Below are 23,058 nucleotides of genomic sequence, written 5' to 3' on the forward strand. Positions count from 1 at the left end.
TTATTTTTAAAATATTTATTTGCATTTATAATGGGGCAGTTTTATTCAAAGTACTGCGGAAGCAGAGGTGGTTCTACAGCCTCATTATACAGCGTGTAAATAAACCTGCCTCAAACCAACAATATTATATTATCCTGCTCTCTTCTGAAGGTTTTTTCTTTTCTTTCTACAAAAGCAATAAAAGGTAACATACCCACCAGCAGGGGATTGAATGGGTGCCGTAAACCCAGCCAATAGGTATACACTGTATATACCCACACCCAATGTTTTGGCCCCAGGTCAAATGCACAATTAAAAAGTTATCAGGACCGGACTTGAAATCTGCTGCAAGACAATTCTGGGGCCTGTTTGGGCCACTGCGTACTTAAATGCCAGGATTTATTTTGATCTCAGTCCTGACCTGGTGATCATATATTACTAGCATGAACTAGCAATCTGTAATATCCATTTGCAAATTGGACAGCAGTTAAATGGCAGTGGTATGATCACTAACAACTTTAATATACCTTTAGGAAATTAGGTTACAATGATTTCAACTGTCTGGGTAACAGAAAATATCTGGAGATACTTAGTATCAACACACAGTTCTAGATCATGCTATCGACACATTAATATTATTAATATAACTGGTCACCCAAATGGAATTTTGTGCTAGTGATGAAAAAGTTTAAAGCATTAGAGGAAGGAATAAACAAAGTAGCCCCATGTAAAACCATGTATTACTCAGGTTTTTGATATCTCCAGAATGCCATTTCTCCATCATCACTGCATGAAGCCAACAAACTAGGGTCCTTAGGGTGCCAGGCCACACAGTTGATATCCTGGGTATGGGCACGTGGCATGTGAGCAGTCAGGGAAAAGGTGGGCTGCAAGGGGTCAGATCCAGAATCCTCCTCAAATATCCTGATGGCATCATCTCCACAGGCTGTAGCAATGGCTCCTGTCAGATGATTCCTGCACAGAAAAGGTAAATGAATAATATGGCAGATTCCGTAGGGACAGAACACTATATGGGCATCTTTATAAACCTACCAGTTCACATCATACACGGTTCTGGTGTGATATCCGCTCAGGGTGCAAACACACTTCCAGTTGGGATCAATCTTACTTCCTATTAGATAAAAAAAAAAAACATTAAACGGCTACTGGCTGTTTCCCACTATCCAAGCAATATTTGCACTGATAATTACTTATATACTGTACATTACCAAAAAGGCTTTAACACAATGTCACATCTACTAGACACTGCAAAATATATTTGGTGGAACAGACCAGGTAGACGCACTATTCTGCTGCAAAAATGCCCTTTATTTGACACTACATGTTTCGAGCCAAATTGCCCTTTATCCTACTAGACACCTACTTTTCTGCATGTATGTTGGTATGGAGTTGTAGGTTAAAAGTTATATGTCAGGCCAATCCAAATGCAGGGCCACAGCATGTCCAAGATCACTACAGACAGATTTGTATGACATCATACATACAATGGCCTGTAAAGTGCACCACTAGGTACAGGTGTTCCCTGTGTGCATGGCACATACTGTGTATAAAATCACCTGAAAGGTAACACAGGATGCTGGCACTCTCAGGAGGACATAGCTTAAAGGAGAAGGAAAGGCCTGCAGCACTTAGGGGTGCCAAATGTTAGGCACCCCCAAGTGATTGTAGTTACTTATCTGAAACCCCGGGCCGGTGCTCCTATCAGCAGAAAACTGCACCGGGCCGAGGTTATACCAGTGAGCACCGCAGAGCGATCTACTTCCATCTTCAAATTTCCCAGGGCAAACGTATGCGCAGTTGAACGAAATAGACAAGTTTTTAGTTAAAGTTCTGCTTTTTGTTCTACTGCACATGCACAGCCGCGCAAAGAAGGAGGAGGAAGAGGATCGCTCTGTGGTTTCAGATAAGTAACTACAATCACTTGGGGGTGCCTAACATTTGGCACCCCCAAGTGCTGCAAGCCTTCCTTCTCCTTTAATGAACAGTAACATAAAATAATGAAGGTGTTTTAAAGCGATGAAAATATAATGTACTGTTGCCCTGCACTGGTAAAACTGATGTGTTTGCTTCAGAAACACTACTATAGTTCATATAAACAAGCTGCTGTGTAGCAATGGTTAACAGTTAACACCATTATGTTCTAGCTTATCTGCTATGCAACCTGAGCCTTTTCTCGTTTGCCCCCATTGCTACACAGCAGCTTATTTATATTAACAATAGTAATGTTTCTGAAGCACAAGCAGCAGTTTTACCAGTGCACGGCAACACTGCATTATATTTTTATTACTTTAAAACGTTTTCCTTTTTTCTACAGATGGTACTGTTCCTTTAAGATACGTACACCAGTTTCTCATCCAAATTTATCCCAAGAAGTACTGCCGTTTTCAGTACTGGTCAGGGACCAAAGCTCTATGACCGATCCTAATAAGTAGTTTCCACATTTTTCACTGCTTAACCCCACCTTGTTCTCCATTTTCTAGCTGCCTCCAGATGCGTACAGTCTTATCGTCACTGCAGGTGGCTAGACGCTCTCCCGTCTGATCAAAGGCCAAGCTCCAAACAGTGGAAGTGTGTCCTGCCAAAGTGGCACAGCACACCCAGTCATCTTCCTCCTCCCGGTACAGCTTCACAGTATCATCGTAACTGGCAGATGCCAAGAGCTGATTATAGAAAGCAATAATATACCACTAGTGTTAAAAAAGGACTGTAACTCATCATGTTAATCAATGTGGAGAATGGGTAAATACTTCCAGACATCCATCAAGTATGGATGGATATATCTAGGATATATATATATATTTACATGTACAATGATGATTTAGTGTAGGAGTCCTCTCACCTCTTGGTTAGGGTGCCATACCACATGCTTTACATCCTGAGTGTGTGAATTCAATACACTGACACACTCATACTCCTCCTCTTCATCCACTGAAAGAGAAACACAAACATTAGGCAAAAATTAGCATAATCCTGTTGTGTTCTATACACTGACTCTATAATTGAATTCTAATATTACCGGTGGGAAGTATAACAACAATAAAGTATACACAACACCCTCAAAGTACAGACAGCCAACAAAAAGTTTTCAGCCCCTTTTCCTGACATCCAATGAGCAGTCTCTATCGCAAGCTGCCCTTTATTTTGCAGGCTGGTATTCCTCCCATTTTATCAGTATGTGGAACAGCAATCCCTCCCTCTCCAGTATAATTGACTCAAACTAGGACTATAATAACAAGGGTCACTGCACTGAAGTATTTTTGTGCAGACTGGACATATTGTTTGTGCTTTATTCAGTTACAACATACTCTACTTTACTCTTTATATAGGAGATGCTTACCTTCCCAAAGCCACACACTCTTGTCACGGCTGCAAGTGGCCAAAAGGCTTCCTGAAGGTGCCCAGGCTACAGATTTCACCTCATTTTCATGTCCTTCCAGGGTGGTTATGCACTGGGAGTTAAAAAAAATTATATTTAACTATCCATAAAAGTCCACTAAACCCTACAACATTCCAGCTGATTTGAAAAAAAAAAAATCTATTCTGGTTTTATTTTTATGGAAAATATTTAGGGGGTTTTCGCTGATAATGCTGCGAGTAAACAAAAGCATCGCTTACTACACTACCTCTCCCCCAGTGATTTCAGACCATGCTTCCTGGTCATACAGCTGCTATACCTACATAAATACAGCAGCCCTGCAGAAGTAATGAAGCCACTATTTGTTTTTTTAAGAATAAGAAATAAACCCTTTATTTATATCTTGCTTTGTTTCAGTACAACCACATAAAGGGAGACCAGGGCACAATAAAGCAAGAGTACAGAGCATCTTTGCTGGTCTACAGTCCATAAGTAAATGTGTTTTTTTGTCAGGGCTCAGTTATAAGGGAATATTTTCTTGCAGCAACACTTAGGGGCAGATTTCTCAAGGGTCGAATTTCGACCAATCTAAATTTATAATTAAAAAAAATAGAATTCTCGAAACTCGGGAGAATAGGATCGTCCCCAAACTCAAATCGAATTTGAATCTGATTCAAGTTTTAAAAACTCGATTTAAGTTTTTTCTCTGATGTCAAGAAGGCTGCAAACACCTCCAAATTGAACCAAGGACGTCTCCCATTGACTAAAAAAGCAATTTGTCAGATTTTAGGTGGCAAATAGTCACATTTGAGTTCTTAAAGGACCAGAGTATGATAAATCTCAAAAATCTCGAATAGAATTCCCTTTACACTGCTTCAGTTACCTCAAACTCCTCTTTCTTCTTCATCCAGATGCAAGTGGTGGCATCAAAACTGGCAGACGCCAAATAATTACCACAGGGTGACCAGGCAACTTTCCGGACTGTGCGTTGATGTCCTTCACCAAGGACTGACTTGCACACCCAGTTGTCCCCTGAAGAACCAAAGAAAGACACATTTTAGTTTGATAATGCACATGGAAAAAAGCTTTAAAGGAAAACTTTACCCCCAAAATGAATACTTGAACCAACAGATTTTAAAGAATCTTACCAAACTGGTATATATATATTTTAAAGGTAAAATTTTATATATTTAAGTAAATATTGCCCTTTTACATATCTTGCCTTGAACCACCATTTTGTGATGGTCTGTGTGCTGCCTCAAAGATCACCTGACCAGAAATACTGCAGCTCTAACTGTAACAGGAAGAAGTGTGGAAGCAAAAGACAGAATTCTGTCTTTTAATTGGCTCATGTGACCTAAAAAGTATGGTTTGTTTGTGTTCACCGTGAATCCTACGATCCCAGGGGGAGGCCCTTATTTTTTAAAAAATAGATTTTTGTACTTACCGTTAAATCCTTTTCTCTTGTCCTACATTGGGGGACACAGGCACCATGGGGATGAAGATCCTGTTGAGCAAACAGTATTCTCGTCACTATCGGCGCTGATCCAGGACACGGCACACAGACAACGGCATCAATGCAAAAAGGTTGGCTTTATTTGAACACACACATGCGGTTGTGGATTACAGAGGAAGTGCCGGGTGATCCGGCAAGAAACGCGTAAGTCAGACAGCCTTCCACCGCTGTAATCCACAACCGCATGTGTGTGTTCAAATAAAGCCAACCTTTTTGCATTGATGCCGTTGTCTGTGTGCCGTGTCCTGGATCAGCGCCGATAGTGACGAGAATACTGTTTGCTCTACACTGAATACCGGCAGGAAGTGGCCGGCGTCTCGCACGGGCTGCGACCGGGAAAACACAGCGCTATTGGGTGAGCTCCGATGCGGATCGCATCATTCTTTGTATTATTACTTATGAAGATCCTGTTGCTTGGAGAAAGGACACTAAAAGGTTAAAGTGGCTCCTCCTCCTCCTGCTCTGGGCTTCATCCCCGCCTACCTCCTCAATCCTCAGTTTTCTGACCGAAGAAGAGATGACGAGCCCTACCATTTTGCCCATGTGAAGAGAAGGAGCACCTCCCCAATGCAAGCTAAGCACGGTATGTACCACCTGCTGTTTGAACTTGTTGGTATTTGAACAACAAAAATTATATAAGATATTACCTGATCAACATTAACTTGAATTAATACAGGGAGGGAAGGCCTGTGTCCCCCAATGTAGGACAAGAGAAAAGGATTTAACGGTAAGTACAAAAATCTATTTTTCTCTTGCCTAGATTGGGGGACACAGGCACCATGGGGACGTCCCAAAGCTACCCATGAGGGCGGGACTTTTTACCCCTAGTGTTCAGGGAATAACCACCTGCAACACTTTCCTGCCGAAGCTCGCTTCGGCTGAGGCGAAAGTATGCACCTTGTAGAATTTGGAAAAGGTGTGTGTGGATGACCACACTGCAGCCCTACAGACCTGTTCTGCTGAAGCCTGGAGACGAACCACCCAAGAAGTGCTGAGTGAAGAAGTAGAATGAGCTGAACCCGGAGGGGTGTGGCCTTACCTCGTACCTCGTAGGCCTTCAAGATTGTTGACCTAATCCATCTTGCATTGGTGGCCTTAGATGCCTTAAGGCTTTTCCGTGGTCCTTCTGGTAAGACAAAGAGGTTGTCTAGCTTCCTTCTACTCTTGGTAGCCCTGGTGTATGTTCTGAGAGAACGAACCACATCTACGTATGTAACTGTTCCAAATTTGTCTTTTGTTCAGCACAAAATGAAGGAACCACCAGGTCCTGGTTAAGATGGAACTCCTTAGGAAGAAATCCAGGGTAGGTCTCAACACCGCCTTGTCCTTGTAAAAAATCAAAAATGGTGGACGACAGGATAGAGCTGCTAGTTCTGAAACTAGTCTAGCTGAAGTGACGGCTAATAGAAAACTACATTTAGAGTCAGCAGAGGTAATGGAATTGATCCAATGGCTCGAACGGTTGCTCCTGCAATACAGAAGGTACCATATTGAGATCCCAGGGAGGGATTGTATGACAGTATGGAGGTATCATCCTCAATGCTCCCTGTAGGAAGGTCTTGATGTTGGGCAGCATTGCAAGCTGCTGCTGAAAAAGGATAGATAAGGCTGATACCTGAACATTCAGTGAGCTGAGTTCCAACCCTTATTTCTAAACCCTCCTGAAGGAATAACAATAGGCTACTTTCGTCCCAGGACTGTGGGTCTTTGGCTTAAGATTTACACCAGGATATGAATGTCCGCCATACCCTGTGGTAGATGCGTGCGGAGACGGGCTTTCTGGCCCTTAGTAAGGTCGGTATGGCCTTTTTTGGAACTCCTGATCTGGCTAGGATTATGGCTTCAAGTGTCATGCCGTTAAAGCCAGCCATGGTGAACTCGGGTGGAGGATCAGTCCCTGAGATAACAGATCCATTCTGTCTGGAAGGTGGAATGGTGCGTCCACTGATGAACTTATGAGCTCTTCAAACCAAGTGTGGTGTGGCCAGTAGGGTGCCACTACAACTGTTTCTACCCTTCTTGATTACCCTTGGCAGAAGTGCCAGTGGTGGGAAGACATATGCTAGGTGAAACTGCCACGGAACCATCAGTGTGTCCATGCTAGGGCCAGAGGGTCATTGCTTCTTGTGAAGAACCTCGTAAGCTTCTTGTTGTACCTGGATGCCATAAAGTCTACTTCCGGAGTGCCCCACCTTGCCAGAATCAGTTGAAAAAACCTCTGGGTGTAGGCTCCACTCTCCCTGATCTAAGGTCTCTCGGCTGAGAAAATCTGCTATCCAGTTGTCCACTCCAGGGATATGAACTGCGGAGATAGCTGGTACCGTGTTTTACACCCACAGAAGAATTTGCTGTGCCTCTGCGAGGGCAGCTTGACTCCTTGTGCCTCCTTGGTGGTTGATGTAAGCCAACGCTGTCACATTGCCTGAGTGTATTCTTACAGGTAGATCTTGAAGTCTGCCTGACCATTGGAGCAATGACAGGTAGATTGCTCTTAATTTCGGGATGTTGATGGGGAGTAGTTCTTTCTGTGACCAAGGTCCCTGTACGGTTAGGTCTCCCAATACTTCTCCCCAACCTTGTAGACTGGCAACTGTTGTGATGACTGTCCACTGGTGATTGGGGAAGGGATTTCCTGACGGAAGAGTTGTTGGTCAAAGCCACCAAGTGATAGAGGTTCAAACTAGTTCTGATAGGGGAATCCTGCAGTTTAGGTTCGCTCAGTTCCTCCTCTGGTGTTGGAGTAAGGCTCTGCAAGGTTCTGGTGTGGAGCTGCACATATGGAATCGCAGGATGACACTATAGTCCCTAGCACTCTCATGGCAACCTTAAAGGTACCTGATCCATTTTCTGCAGAGCTGACAGGAGCCCCTGCATTGAGGTGATCTTGGATTGGGGAAGGAAGGCTCTTCCCAATGAAGAATTTAGATCAAGCCCTAAATATTCTGTACTCTGAGAAGGTATGAATCGAGATTTTTGGAAGTTTATCTGCCAGCCTACCAGCATTAATGTCTGGAGATGAGTTGTGGCCAGTGCCATGGAACGGGCCTTTACCAGTTGGTCGTCCAGGTATGGTATGACACTCACTCCCTGCAGTCGCAGGTCCTCTAGAGCCGCAGCCATGACCCTTGTGAATAGCCTTTGCGCGGAGGATAGTCTGAAGGGGAGTGCCAGGGATTGCCAATGTTCTCCTGCCACTGAAAAGTGAAGGAACCAGTGGTGGTTGGGATGTATGAGGACATGCAGGTATGCATCTTTGATGTCGATCACCGCCCGAAATCCTCTATGTCCAGGGACATTAGGACTGACTGGATGGATTCCATCTTGAAGTGGTGCTTCTTTACTTGGTCGTTTAGTGCCTTTAGGTCTAGCACCAGGTGAAAAGATCCATCCTTTTTGGGTACTAAAAACAGGTTTAAGTAGAAACCGAAGCCCCTTTTACCTTTGAGGGACCGCCATTACTACCGCGGAGGCAGTCAGGGCGTGTGGAACCCCTTGGCACGCTGAGTGCCTGGGTTCTGTGGTAGGGAGCCTTGAGATGGAAAATCACCTCGGAGGTAGCTGAGCGAATTCTATGAGATAGAATGATCTGTAGGACCCAGGGGTCAAGTACTCTATGCCGTCACACCTCCCAAAAGTGACTGAAGCGTCCGCCAAAGGGTTTAGCTTTCAGGGGTGGGCACCTCCTCATGCGGAGGCTGTTTTGTCCTGTGCGGACTTAGGTGCTGCTCTGCTTCCTGACCAAGAAGTGCTCTGCCTTGACTGGAATCTGGGGCGGGTCGGAGCTTGCCTTTTGAAGGTAGTCCTCTTGGGTCTGTTTTGCAGAAGTAAAGTGCTCTTGCCTCCTGTAGCTTGAGAATTTACCTTCTCTGTTCAGCACCGAAAAGTTGTTTTCCGAGAATGGGAGACCAAGCAGAGGCCACTTCAAGGTAAGATCTGTTGACCAGTTTTTTAGCCAAAGGACACGTCTGGCTGCAATGGATTATGCTGAAGCCCTTGTGACGAGCTTAGCCGCGTCCAGGACTGCTACGCAAATTTATATATATTTGTGTCCGCTATCGGAGCTAGAAAGAGGTCTGTGGAGGGGTCTTCTGAGCCATGAGTTGGGCCACCTGTTCCACCCAAACTTCCATTGACCTGGAAACCCATGGGGTGGCAATAATAGGTCGGAGAGTTCTGCCTGCTGCTGTATAAATCGACTTGCAGAAACCCTCAAGACGTTTGTCGCTAGGATCGTTAAAGGAAGCCGCATCGGCTACTGGAATGGTGGTGGTTTTTAACAATTTAGAGACCGGTGGGTCCACTGCTGGGGGTGAAGACCAAGGTCTGTAAAGTAAAAGGATAAGTTTGAGTAAAGCGATGGAAAATTGGACTCTATGGTCTGGCGTTTTCCATTGTGCTTTAACAATGTCACCCAGCTGTTCATAGGCTGGAAAGACACAAGATTTCTTTTGCCTCTTGAAAATGTTTTTGGTTCGCTCTGCTAAAGGTGGGGTGTGCCTGAATCAGGCTCTCGACCTCTCATTGTGATCTAGGGGTATCCTGATCCTATTCATCTTCCCAATGCCTCTTCCTGTTCATCAGGCAAAACAGGTGGGGAAAGGGGAGGTCGCTTTGTGGCCGACTGCTGAGTGACCAGTCTGTGAGGCTGTGTAGATAGGTGCTGTAGGACCTTATCTAGAGTCTCTGGAATTCTGGCTAGGTTTTGTAGACCCGCTAGATACAGAGCGCACACCAATTCAGAATCCAAGCTCGTTTGATTAGCCGTAGCTGTCGCAGAGCTGGCTGGTAGGGCTGTGTGGGATTGTAATTGTGCAGTGACTGCTGCAGTCTTACAGGCTTCACATATTGGCTCAGCCAAAACACTAGCAAATTTAGGTCTGCAAATAGCCCATGCCAAATACTAAATTGTATTGGTGGTACATGCAGTTGCCTGCTTGGGAAGGGACTGGTCATCTGCCCTGCCCGTCATGGCTATACTATGTAGTGCCACCCAGTAAGTAAAGATATTGGGGAATATTAGAGTCCAGAGGAGTGAACCACTTCTCCTTTAGAGTGCGATCTGTGGAGACAGAGGGAAGTAGTGAAAAACCCCACAGTAGGTCCCACAGAGAGAGGGAAGTGTTAATCCCCTAGAGAAAGAGTAAGGGAAGCGTAACTACCTATTCACCAAGGTAGGAAGGAATCGTGCCTTGTTCTTCTCTATGAGAGACAGTGAGGCTGGAAACGCTCAGTACTGGAGAGAGATGCGGATCCAAAATGGCCGCCAGAGAGGTTTCCCGGGCTTTGGTATAGTACCTTAGTAAGATGGCGCCCGTGAGGCGCGTGTGCAGCGACTCGTGCACAATGAAATAGACGCAGCGCCAGATGGTGGCGCGAAAGGTCGCTGGGAATGGCACTGAGTTACCAATGCGGGGACTACTTTTAGTGCTGTTGTCCCATTATGATCTACATCTATAAAAGCATTGTTAGCATTCTGTTCCATAGAAATATTACTTAATATTGATTCATGAGAAAATGTATATTGTTATGTTTAAGCATCCATTTATTTATTTATTTATTTTTTGTAACCTTAACATAAATATCTGAATAAAAAGCATGAAACAGGAGGGTGATTTAGACAAACTGTGTGTTGACAGTGTCTTGAGATCTACTGATGACCAGCTAAAGGTCTACTGGTAGATCACATCTACCTTTTGGACATCCCTGGCCTAGGGAAATCTTTGTCAGAGAATAGCAGTCTGTGAGAGAATAGCAGTGAAAGTGAAACTAAATGCCTAGGGAAATCTCTGTGAGAGAATAGCAGTGAAAGTGAAACTAAATGCCTTTCTGCAGAGCTGACAGGCAGCATGTAATGGGGGGAGGGAGGAGGGAATTGACTTACCTCCTTGTGCCAGCCAGGAATGCTCAATAAAAGACATACCCTCCGTCGTGGCTACTGGTGCAGCCTCTGGAGAGCGGGAACCAATGCCCAGGGTAGTGTGGGGGGGAGCTCCCCAGCCTGCAGCCTCCGTAGAGCGGGAAGGCTATAGAGCATCTTCAGATCAGAAGTCCTTGGCTGGAGGGGTTCTGGAAGAGAAACACTGACCCCTAGTAGTGGCATGATACTGAATAAATCTGTACCATTGCTCCCAGCCACGAAGTGTCCATCCTCCTTCTGAGGACACTAAAAGAAAACTGAGGATTGAGGAGGTAGGCGGGGATGAAGCCCAGAGCAGGAGGAGGAGGAGCCACTTTAACCTTTTAGTGTCCTTTCTCCAAGCAACAGGATCTTCATCCCCATGGTGCCTGTGTCCCCCAATCTAGGCAAGAGAAATAGAAATTTTCTATTCAGGATTACCCAATGGCACATACTACTAAAAAAGTATATTATTATGAAAATGGTTTATTTACATGAAGCAGGGTTTTACATTTGAGATGTTTTATGTAATATCTTTTTATAGAGACCTACATTGTTCGGGGGGTATAGATTTCCTTTAATAAGATTTTAGTTACTATAGGGTAACTCAGTTTGCAGCAGCAGACGAAGACTAAAAAGTTGGCAGTCTTTCAACAAAATTGATGCTTGCTCAGTCATATGACTCTAAAGGGGCAGTTCATCTTTAAGTAAGCTTTTATAACCTACCCCCAAAAAAGATTGCTCCGCGAGGCTACAATTTTATTGTTACATTTTATTGCTTATATTTCTATTCTGATCCCCTCCTATCAATAGTCTAGTCTCTCATTTAAACGGCTGCCTAGTTTCTACAGTTAATAAGACCCTAGCGACCATATAGCTACTGAAATATCAAATGGAAGTGCTGCTGAACAAAATGACAACTGAAAAAAAACAAACATAGTAAATGAAGACCAATTGCAAAATTGTCTCATAATATCAATGTCTACATCATACTAGAGGTTAAGATTTGGCTACAGTGCTGGGGATCAGCTGAATCCGGAACCACTGTCACATAACCTAATATGAAAGTATCTTGATAACTGCTGAGTGTTGGCGTGGCGTTGCTTATTTGTACCCCTCTGATAAGTGATGTAACTAGAAGTTACTGGATTCCATGGCAAAATCATTTTAGCCCTCCTAAGATATTATTTTAACATATATATTCAAACTGCTTGTGAATCAGTAACCGCCTGAGACAACTTATCCCTCCTGGTTCACTTAGCAGTCACAGTTACTCTATAGTTATGTCCAAATCTCTGCTTATAGAAGTCCCTTTGGTTCAAACTGACAGAAAAGATTATGGGGCATGTTTACGAACATTGTTGATAAATATCTCCAGAGATGTTACCCATAGCAGCCAATCAGATCTTTGCTTTTGTTTTCAAACTTGTAGTTTAAATCTAATTGCTGATTGGCTGCTATAGGGCAACATCTCCGTTGATATTTCTCGCCAGTGTTAGTAAACATACCGCTAAGTACCTGCCAGCGGTTCCACAACTAAACACTGAACTCACCATCTTTGCCCCAGATGCGGATAGAACGATCTCCCCCACAGGAAGCCAGCAATGTTCCAGAGGGATTCCATGCTACAAACCAGCAGTGGGAGTCTGGGTGAGCGTTAACTCGAGAGAGGAGGGCGAGGGTGTCCTTCATATTGGTCCTATTCTGCAAAAGAACAGACAAAAGGTACTGAGGTACCAGTTACTTACCTACACAATTAACCCCCCATACCTACATTTCCCATCATTCATTACAGAATCATGGAAATACGTAATACCTGCCATATAATAGCATATAAACTAGGAATGTCCAACCTGAACGACATCAGAGGCATCCAATGTCTGCTCTAAAACAAGTGACCAGTAAATAGCCCCTGCTAATCGCTTGCTATATGGGTAACAAGCCCAGTACTTTATATTAACCCCATAGTATGTGCTCTGTATTGGGCAATGCTCTCTGCCCTACCCTGAAGCAGGTTTGTCACATAGAGCCCCCCCCCAACACTTGGTTTATCTGCCCTGTCCCACACAGAAACATCACGTGGTTCATGGCCATTGCTAAACCTAATGACTTCTTTATGAATGTTGCACTCGTGTATGTGTATAAGTTGCCACATCCCCCTCTCTTGAACTGGCCCTTTGATCCCATACCCCCGACTCCCAAGAAGCCCACTAATACCTCTCCCTCTCTAGCCTTCAGTCTCCCTTCAGTCTCCCCTCACTCTAACCTCCTTCCAGCTTCACTCAGCCGCGCCTGCGCACATCTCGCAGTTCCCTCCGGGCAGAGCGAAAACTCCTCCTTTCGGCGGCATACGGAAGGGGTGTTACGTAAGGATGACGCAGATTGGAGGCGGAAGTCAGCTGTGTTGAGGTTCGAGGTCTGGGAGAGAAGAGGACCGGAGCTGCGGTTAGTAAATCGATCGGTTTGGTGTTTGGGGCCGGGGACTTTGGGTTATTGCTGCGCTTGTGGAAAGAGGGAATGGATTCGAGTAGGGCGACCTCCTCACTCAGTTAACTACAATTCCCAGAATCCACAGATCGCATCTGATAGTAGAACGCTGAGTTCGGAGCCCCTTTGTATCGGTAACATCGCAGCCTTTGTTTATAAAGCGCTGTGGCTTTGCCTCTACTGTTCAGTGGATCTTTATCTCCCAGCAGCCTCTTTGTTACGAGGCACGTCTGCCCCGGGTGGGCGGGTACAATCTGGTGGCTAGCCAATCAAGCTGCGGCTCGCAGAGGGCCACACTGGTAATCCTACAATTCCTACGATCTCTTACATCATTCCCTACACTCTTGTCATCACTGAATGGGACCTAAGCGGGTTACTAGGGACTCAGGTGACCCTTCCAGTAAGAATCATGGCTTTTCTTGGTTTGTTTTTATTTTTTTTCCCACCCACCACTTCCCCATTGTTTACTTATTCTTATTCTTGTACAATCAATTGTTATTGCTTTCCTGGGCTAGAGCAGTGCTGTCCCACTTGTCACCCTCCACCTGTTGTAGAACAGCAACTCCCTGCGAGCCCCCAACAGCTGCAACCTTATCAGGATTGCTAGTAACTCTAGTTCCACAACAGCTGGAGAGGGGACTGTATAAATACCTTATAATACACAAAAGCCATGAATATCTTGTAAATGATATCCTTATAAACGGTGAGTTCTGATGTCATTTCTGTCACGACTCACTGAAATTTGTGTATTATAATAAATAATGTACCCCCAGTTGCAAAATATCAGGATATTCGAAGTTACATCTGAGTTCCATAACCTGTATAAAAACATGGTCATGAAACTCATCAGTAACTTAAAGTACCCCCTCTTGTAACGTATAAGGATATTATAAGTTACTGAGGAGTTTCATGACCATGTTTTTATACAGGCATTCAATATATATATATATATATATATATATATATATATATATATATATATATATATATATATATATATATATATATATAAAATTCTCCCTTCCTAGTGAGTCAAGTCAGTGCATTACCAGTTACATTCCATTCTAACCAGTTTATAAAGTATGTAAGGGAGCTGGCTGTGTCACTGCTTCCTGTTCTCTGCTACGTTTAATGACTGGTGCATTGTTGTTACTGGCCCTGAGCCCTTCCCGGTTATTGTCATTTTCTTTGCTTTGTTATTGATCCTCTAAGTCTGGTTTAATATTAACTTTGTCTCCTTTATTGTAAACAGACAGGGAAAGCTGAAAATGTAGGGGCAAAGGTAACCCCAGTTGCTTACTGCTTTTGGCTTTTCCCACTGCCGTTGAACTAAATCTTTAGCATCCTTTGAGAGCCACAGTTAATGGCTGCTGGAAACTGTAGTCCAGAGGTGTCCAAAAAGGTAGTTCAGGATCTACCAGTAGACCTTTAGCTGATGATCAGTAGATCTCAAGACCCTGTAAACAAACAGCTTGTCTAAAGCAACCTCCTATTTCATGCTTTTCATTCAGATATTTATTCTGTTAAGGTTACATTACATTTTTTTTTTAATTAAAATAAATTATTAAATTCTTAAATATAGCAATATAACTTTTCCCATGAATAAATTAATATTTAAATAATATTTCCCATGGAACATGCTTTTATGGATGTAGATCATAATCGGACCACATAACTAAAAGTAGACCCTGCTTTAGTAAAGTATGGGCACTCCATGCCCTGAAGAAGTGACCCATGTGGTTACGAAACGCGTTGGCTGATTAACACTGATCATGTAGCATATCACGCTTTTAATATGATGAAATAAAGAAAGACGTTTTAATACACTCCCTGAGAGATTGCAGTGGATTTCGGTCAGCAATTGTTATATATGTGTTTAAACACCACTTTGCCGATTGGGTGTGTCCAGGAACCCGCAGAGGATCTCTGGGAAATAGACTGGTGAGCTCCTCGCGTTGTGTACGAGTGAAGTGTTGCACTCCTACTGTAGTCCAACAGTCAGAAGGCACACAATGGATATACTGTATGTGGGGGGTTGACCTTTATTTTATATCCTACAGCCGTGATCCCCAACCAGTGACTCGCGAGAAACATGTTGCTCTCCGACCCCCTGGCTATTGCTCCCAGTGGCCTCAAAGCAGGTGCTTATTTTTGAATTCCTGTCTTGATGGCAAATTTTAGTTGCATAAAAACCTTGTGTACTGCCAAACAGATGCTTGTGTGGGCTACCAATAGTCAGTCACAAGCCATGTTTGGAACCCCCAGGACTTATGTTGCTCTCCAACTTATTTTTACATTTGAATGTGGCTCACGGGTAGAAAACGTTGGAAACTCCTGTCCTAGAGTGTGACCTTGTTAGCAATCTTGCAGTCCTTTTGTTCAAGTTCCAGTATTGTTCCTTTGCTACCTGGGATGTGTCAAAATGTAATATCTGTAAAGTAAAATATAGAAGGGACACTCATTTTATTTTAAATAATATAAGCTGTGTACTTTGTTTATTGTAACAAATGTACAGGTATTAAAAAAAGACAAACTTTCATTTTCATTAAAAAAACATTTCTTGCTTGGAAATAGGGGGGTTTGTTTAGTCTTTAGCCAAGATGTCTGAAAACACAGCAGTTGAGTCTCTCTTGCAACATTCTCCTGTCATGGACTCATTTGAGGTCAGAGTCAGACCTCAAGAATGCTAAGGAGCTGATTAATAAAATCAGTGTTGCAAAGCATTTGCCATGGGCAGTATACCATTTTTCATTATGAGCTCAATAAAAAGGCTTGTGCCAAACATACTTTTTACCTTTTGGATTTCTTAAGAAATATCTATGGGTTTTGTTATTTCTTGTACTAAACAAGCCAAAATCTGAAACATAAAGTCAGATTCTACTTTCTGTTCTTACGATGAGAAGCCTCCGTATAAACAAACCCCTCTTTCCCTCAGCTAACGCTCGTAAGGCTGTGAGATAAAGAGCAGTTCATTATACAGAGGCTTCTTAGTAGTCTGCGGGTTTGTTTTGATTGTGCTCATAAGAACAGGAAGTAGAAAGTGACTTTAATTTCATTGGTAGATTTTGCCCTGTTTAGTACAAGAAATAACAAAACTGTTCCTCTATGGCTAAGCAGAAAGCTGTCTCCTGATTTTGTTGCATGTTGCACCTAGTGACAGACTGCAGAATCATTTGTAAAGCATAGTAACTGATTAGTTAATCAGTTACTTTAAATGAATCAAAATAACTCTGTATAGTTTTCCTTTGTGTTCAGTACCCATGATTTACTGTGGAGCTCTGCAGTGGTACCATTCCTTTATATCTTCAGCTATTTGAACCTTTTCTTCTCTTTTCTACAGAGTGAAACGTCTCTGCTCGGACATGTTTGCACCCGGCGGGTCCGGTGGCTCGTCCATGCCAAGAAGAAGGGGTCATGGAGCACACACTCTCCCTAAGCAGCCTGAGAGGAGCCTCGCATCAGCACTCCCTGGTGCACTCTCTATCACAGCCCTCTGCACTGCACTAGCAGAACCTGCCTGGCTCCATATTCATGGAGGAACATGTATGCGCCAAGAACTCGGTGTGGCAGACGTTCTAGGGACTGAAGACCCTAAACTTCTGAGTGGTGGGTACTGTGCTGACAAAATCATCTCCAGCAGCAATCATTTATTTATTGTCAGCCGTATCATTATACTCTAGTATGCCATTCTCTTCTCCTGCTGGAGCAGATAAAGTTAACGTTGTTTGATGTTTTTTGTATTTAATGTATTGCATATCTTACAATTTAGGGTTTATCCACCAGTTAAAGAATTTCCTGGTTGCTATGGTCAGTGAAGCCTACCAACCAGAGAAATTCCGGTTTGGACATCTGCATCATTAAAGGGGAACTCCACAAAAACATAACTTAAGCTTTTTGAAATGTAAACATAATTCCAAGCAACTTTACAATAAACCTCAATTAAAAATATGCAGGCTTTTCATGATTAGTAATGGTTTCTGACAGTTCCCTAAGCCTAGCCCCCTGCTCTCCTGCTGATCTCTCTGACTACTTTACTGAGCTGTCTGACTACTATTACTTTGTATCAACAGCCATCTGTCCTTAGCCTGCATCCTCCAAACCCCACAATTCCCTGCACATGTGATTTCAATAAGGAACAGAACATCCCAGTGCAATGCATTGTGGGTTATATAGTTCCTGCTGTCTGTAAGCTGTGGAGAAGTTGTTACAATTTGTAACATCAGTGTTTTAGTCCCTCCTTCCCTGCCAGGATTTCAAATGATGCAGAAAGAAAAGAACTGTTAAACAGCTGGATTTCAGCATAGAAACGGGTAACTGTGATGGGTATATTAGGGGTTTCTGTGTAATGTTTTCCCGCATTTAACATTTTTAATTTGTGGTCCCACCTATTTATAATGCATTTCAATGGGTGCATTTCCCTTATTTTAAGTAATGTTTTCCCGGATTTTACATCAAAATTATGTCCCAAAAACTGCTTTATTTCCTCTATGAATGTTCTTATTTGTAAAATAAAGAGGTTTAAAATACTAACCAGATGTATATTTTGCCATGGTTCTGCCTGTAAATGGTCAATTCCAATTAGTCTGCCCGTTATACAGTCCTGCGCCAATCACTTATTGCTTCAGGTTGTGTATGTGACTGACAGAGAGATATGGCACATGCCCCCCATAGTGTAACATTAACACTGCAAAGCTTAACCCTTGTTATTAACACAGTAAATATTGTATAGCAAAGTAAAATGGACTCCTGTACTTACAATATATCTTTTCAGTAACTGAAGAAAAAGTTAAATTTTTCCAGATTTTACATAATTTTTTCCTGGTCCCCCAAAAAACGTAAAATGGGGGTTCTACTGTATAGCAATAATTCTAAACCAACATTTGTCATGAAGCTGGCTCTTTCTTGCCATTCAAAATATGTCTCTAAGATGTTCTATTCAGACTTATCCCTATTTCTCTGCAGAGTTCTGCATGAACCGTCAGACCATCCTTCTCCTCCGGGTTATCGCCGGCTTCTGCTTTCTGGGCATTGCTTGCAGCATGACTGCATTCCTTCTGGATGTGTTTGGACCCAAGCACCCAGCACTGAAAATTACAAGGCGCTATGCGTTTGCCCACATTCTCACAGGTACCGGTGCTGTAATGTTTGTTAGAGGTGTCTTATCACCCAGATACTGTATCTCTGTACTTCTATTCATGAAAGAGGCAGCTTATTCTAGCACATAGCGAGGTGTTTCTCTCTCTCTCTTGCTCCATGCTTACCCTTAATAGTTTACATGCTGTTATGAGTCATACCAATTTTTTTTTTTTGCATTATTGTGAATTTTTACCACTTAAAGGGGTGGTTCACCTTGAAGTTAACTTTTAGTATGTTATAGAATGGCTAATTCTAAGTAACTTTTCAATTGGTCTTCGTTATTTGTTTTTAATTATTTGCCTTCTTCTTCAGACTCTTTCCAGCTTTCAAATGGGGGTCACTGGCCCCATCCAACGAACAAATGCTCTGTAAGGCTACACATTTATAGTTATTGCTACTTTTTATTACAAGTCTTTCTATTCAGGCCTCTCCTACTCATAGTTCAGTCTCTTATTGAAATTAATGCATGGTTGCTAGGGTAATCCTAGTAACCAGATTGCTGAAATCGCAGATTGGAGAGCTGCTGAATAAAAAGCTAAATTACTAAAAAAACACAAATTCTAAAAAAATGAAAACCAACGGCAAATTGTCTCAGAATATCACTCTCTACATCATACTAAACATTAATTCAAAGGTGAACAACCCCTTTAAAGCAACATTAACATCAAAAATGATTGGTTTTATATACATTGGAATGTAAGGTACTGTTGCCCTACACTGGTAACAACTGTATGTTTGCTTTAGAAACACTATTACAGTTTATATAAGAAGCTGCTGTGTAGCCATGGGTGCAGCCATTCATTTGGAATAAGCATATGTTTACATAGCAGATAACAGATAAACTCTATAGAATACAATGGGTTTAGCTTTTATACAGGAAGATTAACAGGAGCCAATATCTTTCACTATGAAGCGAAAACCTCTCTCATACAAAATAGGACATTTGCTACCAAGAAAAAGTTTTAGTGCTTGACGGCGCAAACGATACATAAAATATATATTTTGAGTTTATGATATTACTGGTCTTTTAAAGGGAATGTTTAATCGCTATTGATCATTCATTCAGACTTCTAAATTGCTGTATGGTTTCAAGGGTAAGTAAGCTCTAGCCACCAAATAGAAGTTGTACTTCCAAGCTGGAGAATTGCAGAACAAAATATGTCCATATTTTAAAAAAAAATAATTAAAAAAACATGAACTACCCCTTTAACCAAGTGATAAAAGCGGCAGCACTCAGAGAGGACATAAACAATGCTCCCTAGACAGTCCAGCAACAGGAAATTCTATGGGACATATTATCCAGAATACTTGGGACCTGGGGTTTTTCAGATAATGGATCTTTCTGTGATTTGGATCTTCATACCTTAAGTCTGTTTGAAAATCATGTAAACATTAAATAAACTCATTCGGCTGGTTTTGCCTCCAATAAGGATTAATGATATCTTAGTTGGGATCAAGTAAGAGGTACTGCTTTATTATTACAGAGAAAAAGGAAATCATTTATAAAAATTTGGATATAAAAATTTGGATAAAATGGAGTCTATGGAAGATTAGAGCTTTCTAGATAATAGGTTTCTGGATAATGGATCCCATGCCCATATAATCATTTGGTGGTTTATAAATTATATACTGTATCATCTCAATGCCATGTTTCTAATTTACCCTTTACATTTGTAGTTTTGCAGTGTGCAACAGTGATTGGATTCTGCTACTGGGCCTCGGAGCTTATTCTTGCCCTACAGCAGCAGCACAAGAAATACCATGGTTCCCAAGTTTATGTTACTTTTGCAGTCAGTTTCTACCTGGTGGCAGGGGCTGGCGGAGCATCAATCTTGGCTACCGCTGCCAACCTTCTCCGCCATTACCCTACAGAAGAAGAGGAACAGGCTTTGGAGTTGCTATCAGAGATGGAGACTGACTCCTACCCAGCAGAGTATGATGTCATGAACCCGTTCCAGCCCCCGCCTGCGTATACTCCATAAAACCAGGAGGCGTTGGCATCTGCCATAGACTGCCTAATTTTACTTCAGACAGCCTGCATTTCCCATTGCTTCCATTGTGAGGAAGACATTTGAGGCATATTTCCTTAACAGAAAGGTAGTCTCTCGCTCCTGCAGCCAGATTTCAATGGCGGACCTTCACGTCTTGCTTCCATTGCCATTTGTTGTCTGATACCTCTTTTTTGGGGGAGGGGGGGTGGTTTAAGCATTCACAAAACCCGGAGTTATTTTGGTTACAAAACCAATAACATATACTTTATGTAAATGGCAAAATGTTGGACTGAACCACCAGACAGGGCCCGTATGGCTGCATCTGCTGTAAATGGATGATTATAAAATAATATATTCCATAATCACCAGGGGAAATATATGGGTCAGTACAAGAACCGAACAACGTGGTGGTTATTAACTGTTCTTTTTTTTTTTTTTTTTTTTTATGGCTTTAGTCACTTTTTGAGTTTCAGACATGCCCTGGTTTTTAGTACAGAGAAAAGTCTGTACCTACCTAGAGAGAGGTCACTGGAAAGAAATTAGACACACAGAGTGACATTTTTATGACGGGTAACAGTGACTGAATATGTGTCATTGTTTCCAAATTCCCACATCCACAGTACAGGGCTGTATTTATATATAAATATATATGTTTTGTGTATATAGTTAGTTTTCATTGGGTGTTTTTTTCCCCTCTGATTCACAAGATATGTGTATTCCTTCGTGTCTCCTGGAATCTAAGATTCCCACGGCACACTAATGGCACGCTACTGTTTCCGATATACTGCTTTGTAGGCATTACCTGAGAACTTGGTACAGCATTACTTGTATTCCATAATATTATTTGTCATTTACAGTACTAGTGAATGAGTGGGCAGCCCATAGATGCTGTAATTTTTTAAAATATCTCAGCCAGTGAAAACGCTGGCGTTTAGCCGTGTTAGACATTGACTTGTTTTCAAACTTAGTTGCCGACCATTTATCAACATTGGGCAAATTTGCACCCAAGGCAACCAATCACATTTTTGATTTTAGTATTTTACCTCCAGCGGACTGAAAAATAAAAATAATTTGATTGGTTGCTGTGGGTTACTGCCCAGGTGCAAATGTGCCCAGTGTTGATAAATGAGCCATAATGAATTTTATTTTAATTCTTAACATTTGGTAGTGGTTCACTGAAATTATTTTCTATATGCAAAAATCTGGTCCTCTCCTATACAGAAATATATTTTAATGTTATTTGTTAGCTGAAGCTATTGGCATAGTGTGATTAGAAGTTTAGCTAGCTATAAATTCTGCTGACAGATCTAGTCGATTTGGTTTCAGCTGAAATCAGAAACAATGAAGCGAAGCCAGAAATAAATGAATATATATTTTTTTCTAAAGCAACAACAAGTTCATTAGAATGACAAAAAGTTTGTGCTTGAAATGCCTTGCTGCTTTTGAAATTTTTTTAAAATAATTACATTTTATTTGCATTTATGTTTTATGGCTTATCATTAGCACTATGGGTAGGTAAACCCTTTTCACAGCAGCCACAGGTATTTCAGCCCTTTTTTATGCCATGGGCAGGCCACAGCTTTGCCTCTTCAGCTGTATACAAGAGTTAAAATCACACCATTCATCAGCGGAATTGGCTGGTGGATTCTGAGATTTGTAGTTCAGTCACAAAAGGTTGCTTATTCCAGCCTATAGTGAAATTTAGGATAAGTGTCTCAGCAGACGTCTCTAGCCACAGGTCATTGTTTTTGCAGAGATTACAACTTCCAATCAAGCTTCAGCTTTACAAGAACAAATTTACAGGCGTACTTGTTTATTTTAAACACCACGTATCTGGCAGCAATTATCCACTGAATTTAGTTTGTGTGTTGAAGTATGGGGAGTCATACTGGTGGACTTTCAGTTGTTGTGATTTCCTACTCTCCCTGAGCATGATGGGAGTGGGACTGGTAGTTACAACTCCTGGATGCCCACAATTTTGACATCCCAGTTTTAAGGGAATCACTTGTTTTGTTCTGTCTACCTGCCATGTTTTATCGTTTGTTCTAATCATGCTGCTTTGCATTTTTCTTTCTTTTTTTTAATAAAAAAGAAAAAAACTTTATTGTCTCATGTTATGTGATTAAAAGTTGGTGGTGTATGAATGGAAGAACTGGGTCTGGTCCTTAATGGAATTTTAAGGGCCAGTAACAACAAAGATGGCCACTGTCTGCTTTATGGCTAATGAAATCTGATTGTTTATGGTTGTTTTCTAATCCAAAAATTGACCTGCTAGTTCCCAATGACTTCAGCGGGAACCACCTGATCCTGCCCAAAAATGTGTGTTAGAATGTTACTGTTTTCAGAGCCACTGCATCTGCCAAGTGCAGACACATGACAAGACCCCTCTTAGGGATCTGTTCATATCTCTGGACAAATATGGTTATTCAAGAATGGGTAATGCATTTGCTCTTTTAATTGTCAAATTTGTAATTTAATAAAAAAATATGAAGGCAGGTGCATGTTATACAGATTTTTGCGTGTAATTGCTGAAATGTCCATGTTTCCTGGTTTAAATTGGAAAAACAGTTATGCCCGTTAAGAAAAGGTTTTCTGTACATTATTGCCATATAATACACACACAATATACATTTGAATATCCTGTAAATTATATGCTTATAAATGGCTTTTTGTGATG

General features: G+C 41.9%; 2 protein-coding genes across 5 annotated transcripts; one reads left to right on the forward strand and one right to left on the reverse strand.

Moving 5' to 3' along the window:
* ciao1.S (cytosolic iron-sulfur assembly component 1 S homeolog) lies at positions 1–13,169 on the reverse strand. 2 transcript variants are annotated; one of them, XM_018255157.2, is made up of 8 exons: positions 13,034–13,169; positions 12,321–12,471; positions 4,239–4,387; positions 3,338–3,449; positions 2,840–2,928; positions 2,462–2,660; positions 1,033–1,111; positions 1–954 (listed from the first exon to the last, which is right to left on the reverse strand). In XM_018255157.2, exons 2-8 carry the CDS (start codon positions 12,457–12,459, stop codon positions 720–722), a joined length of 1,002 nt encoding a protein of 333 aa, XP_018110646.1. In that variant the 5' UTR covers positions 12,460–12,471; positions 13,034–13,169; the 3' UTR covers positions 1–719. The 2 variants fall into 2 exon arrangements, with proteins under 2 accessions (XP_018110646.1, XP_018110647.1); XM_018255158.2 differs by having other exon boundaries at positions 12,985–13,108.
* Positions 13,157–22,483, forward strand: tmem127.S (transmembrane protein 127 S homeolog). 3 transcript variants are annotated; one of them, NM_001093686.1, is given in 4 exon segments: positions 13,157–13,212; positions 16,595–16,860; positions 18,217–18,381; positions 20,068–22,481. In NM_001093686.1, coding segments are annotated over 3 exon segments (714 nt in total). In that variant the 5' UTR covers positions 13,157–13,212; positions 16,595–16,616; the 3' UTR covers positions 20,373–22,481.
* Positions 22,484–23,058: the final 575 nt, after the last annotated feature.

The sequence above is a fragment of the Xenopus laevis genome, chromosome 3S (assembly GCF_017654675.1).
Source record: "Xenopus laevis strain J_2021 chromosome 3S, Xenopus_laevis_v10.1, whole genome shotgun sequence".
Lineage (NCBI taxonomy): Eukaryota > Metazoa > Chordata > Amphibia > Anura > Pipidae > Xenopus > Xenopus laevis.

Excerpts from the sequence above, each read along its gene's own strand:
- ciao1.S (XM_018255157.2), bottom strand. The coding sequence starts at position 12,459 with ATGAAGGACACCCTCGCCCTCCTCTCTCGAGTTAACGCTCACCCAGAC. Across the intron at positions 4,388-12,320 it reads CCGCATCTGGGGCAAAGATG|GGGACAACTGGGTGTGCAAG; the intron begins GTGAGTTCAGTG and ends TTGGTTCTTCAG. Across the intron at positions 2,661-2,839 it reads TATGGCACCCTAACCAAGAG|CTCTTGGCATCTGCCAGTTA; the intron begins GTGAGAGGACTC and ends TTCTATAATCAG.
- tmem127.S (XM_018254303.2), top strand. The coding sequence starts at position 15,280 with ATGTGGGGGGTTGACCTTTATTTTATATCCTACAGCCGTGATCCCCAA. Across the intron at positions 15,396-16,594 it reads TCCCAGTGGCCTCAAAGCAG|AGTGAAACGTCTCTGCTCGG; the intron begins GTGCTTATTTTT and ends TCTTTTCTACAG. Across the intron at positions 16,861-18,216 it reads AGACCCTAAACTTCTGAGTG|AGTTCTGCATGAACCGTCAG; the intron begins GTGGGTACTGTG and ends ATTTCTCTGCAG.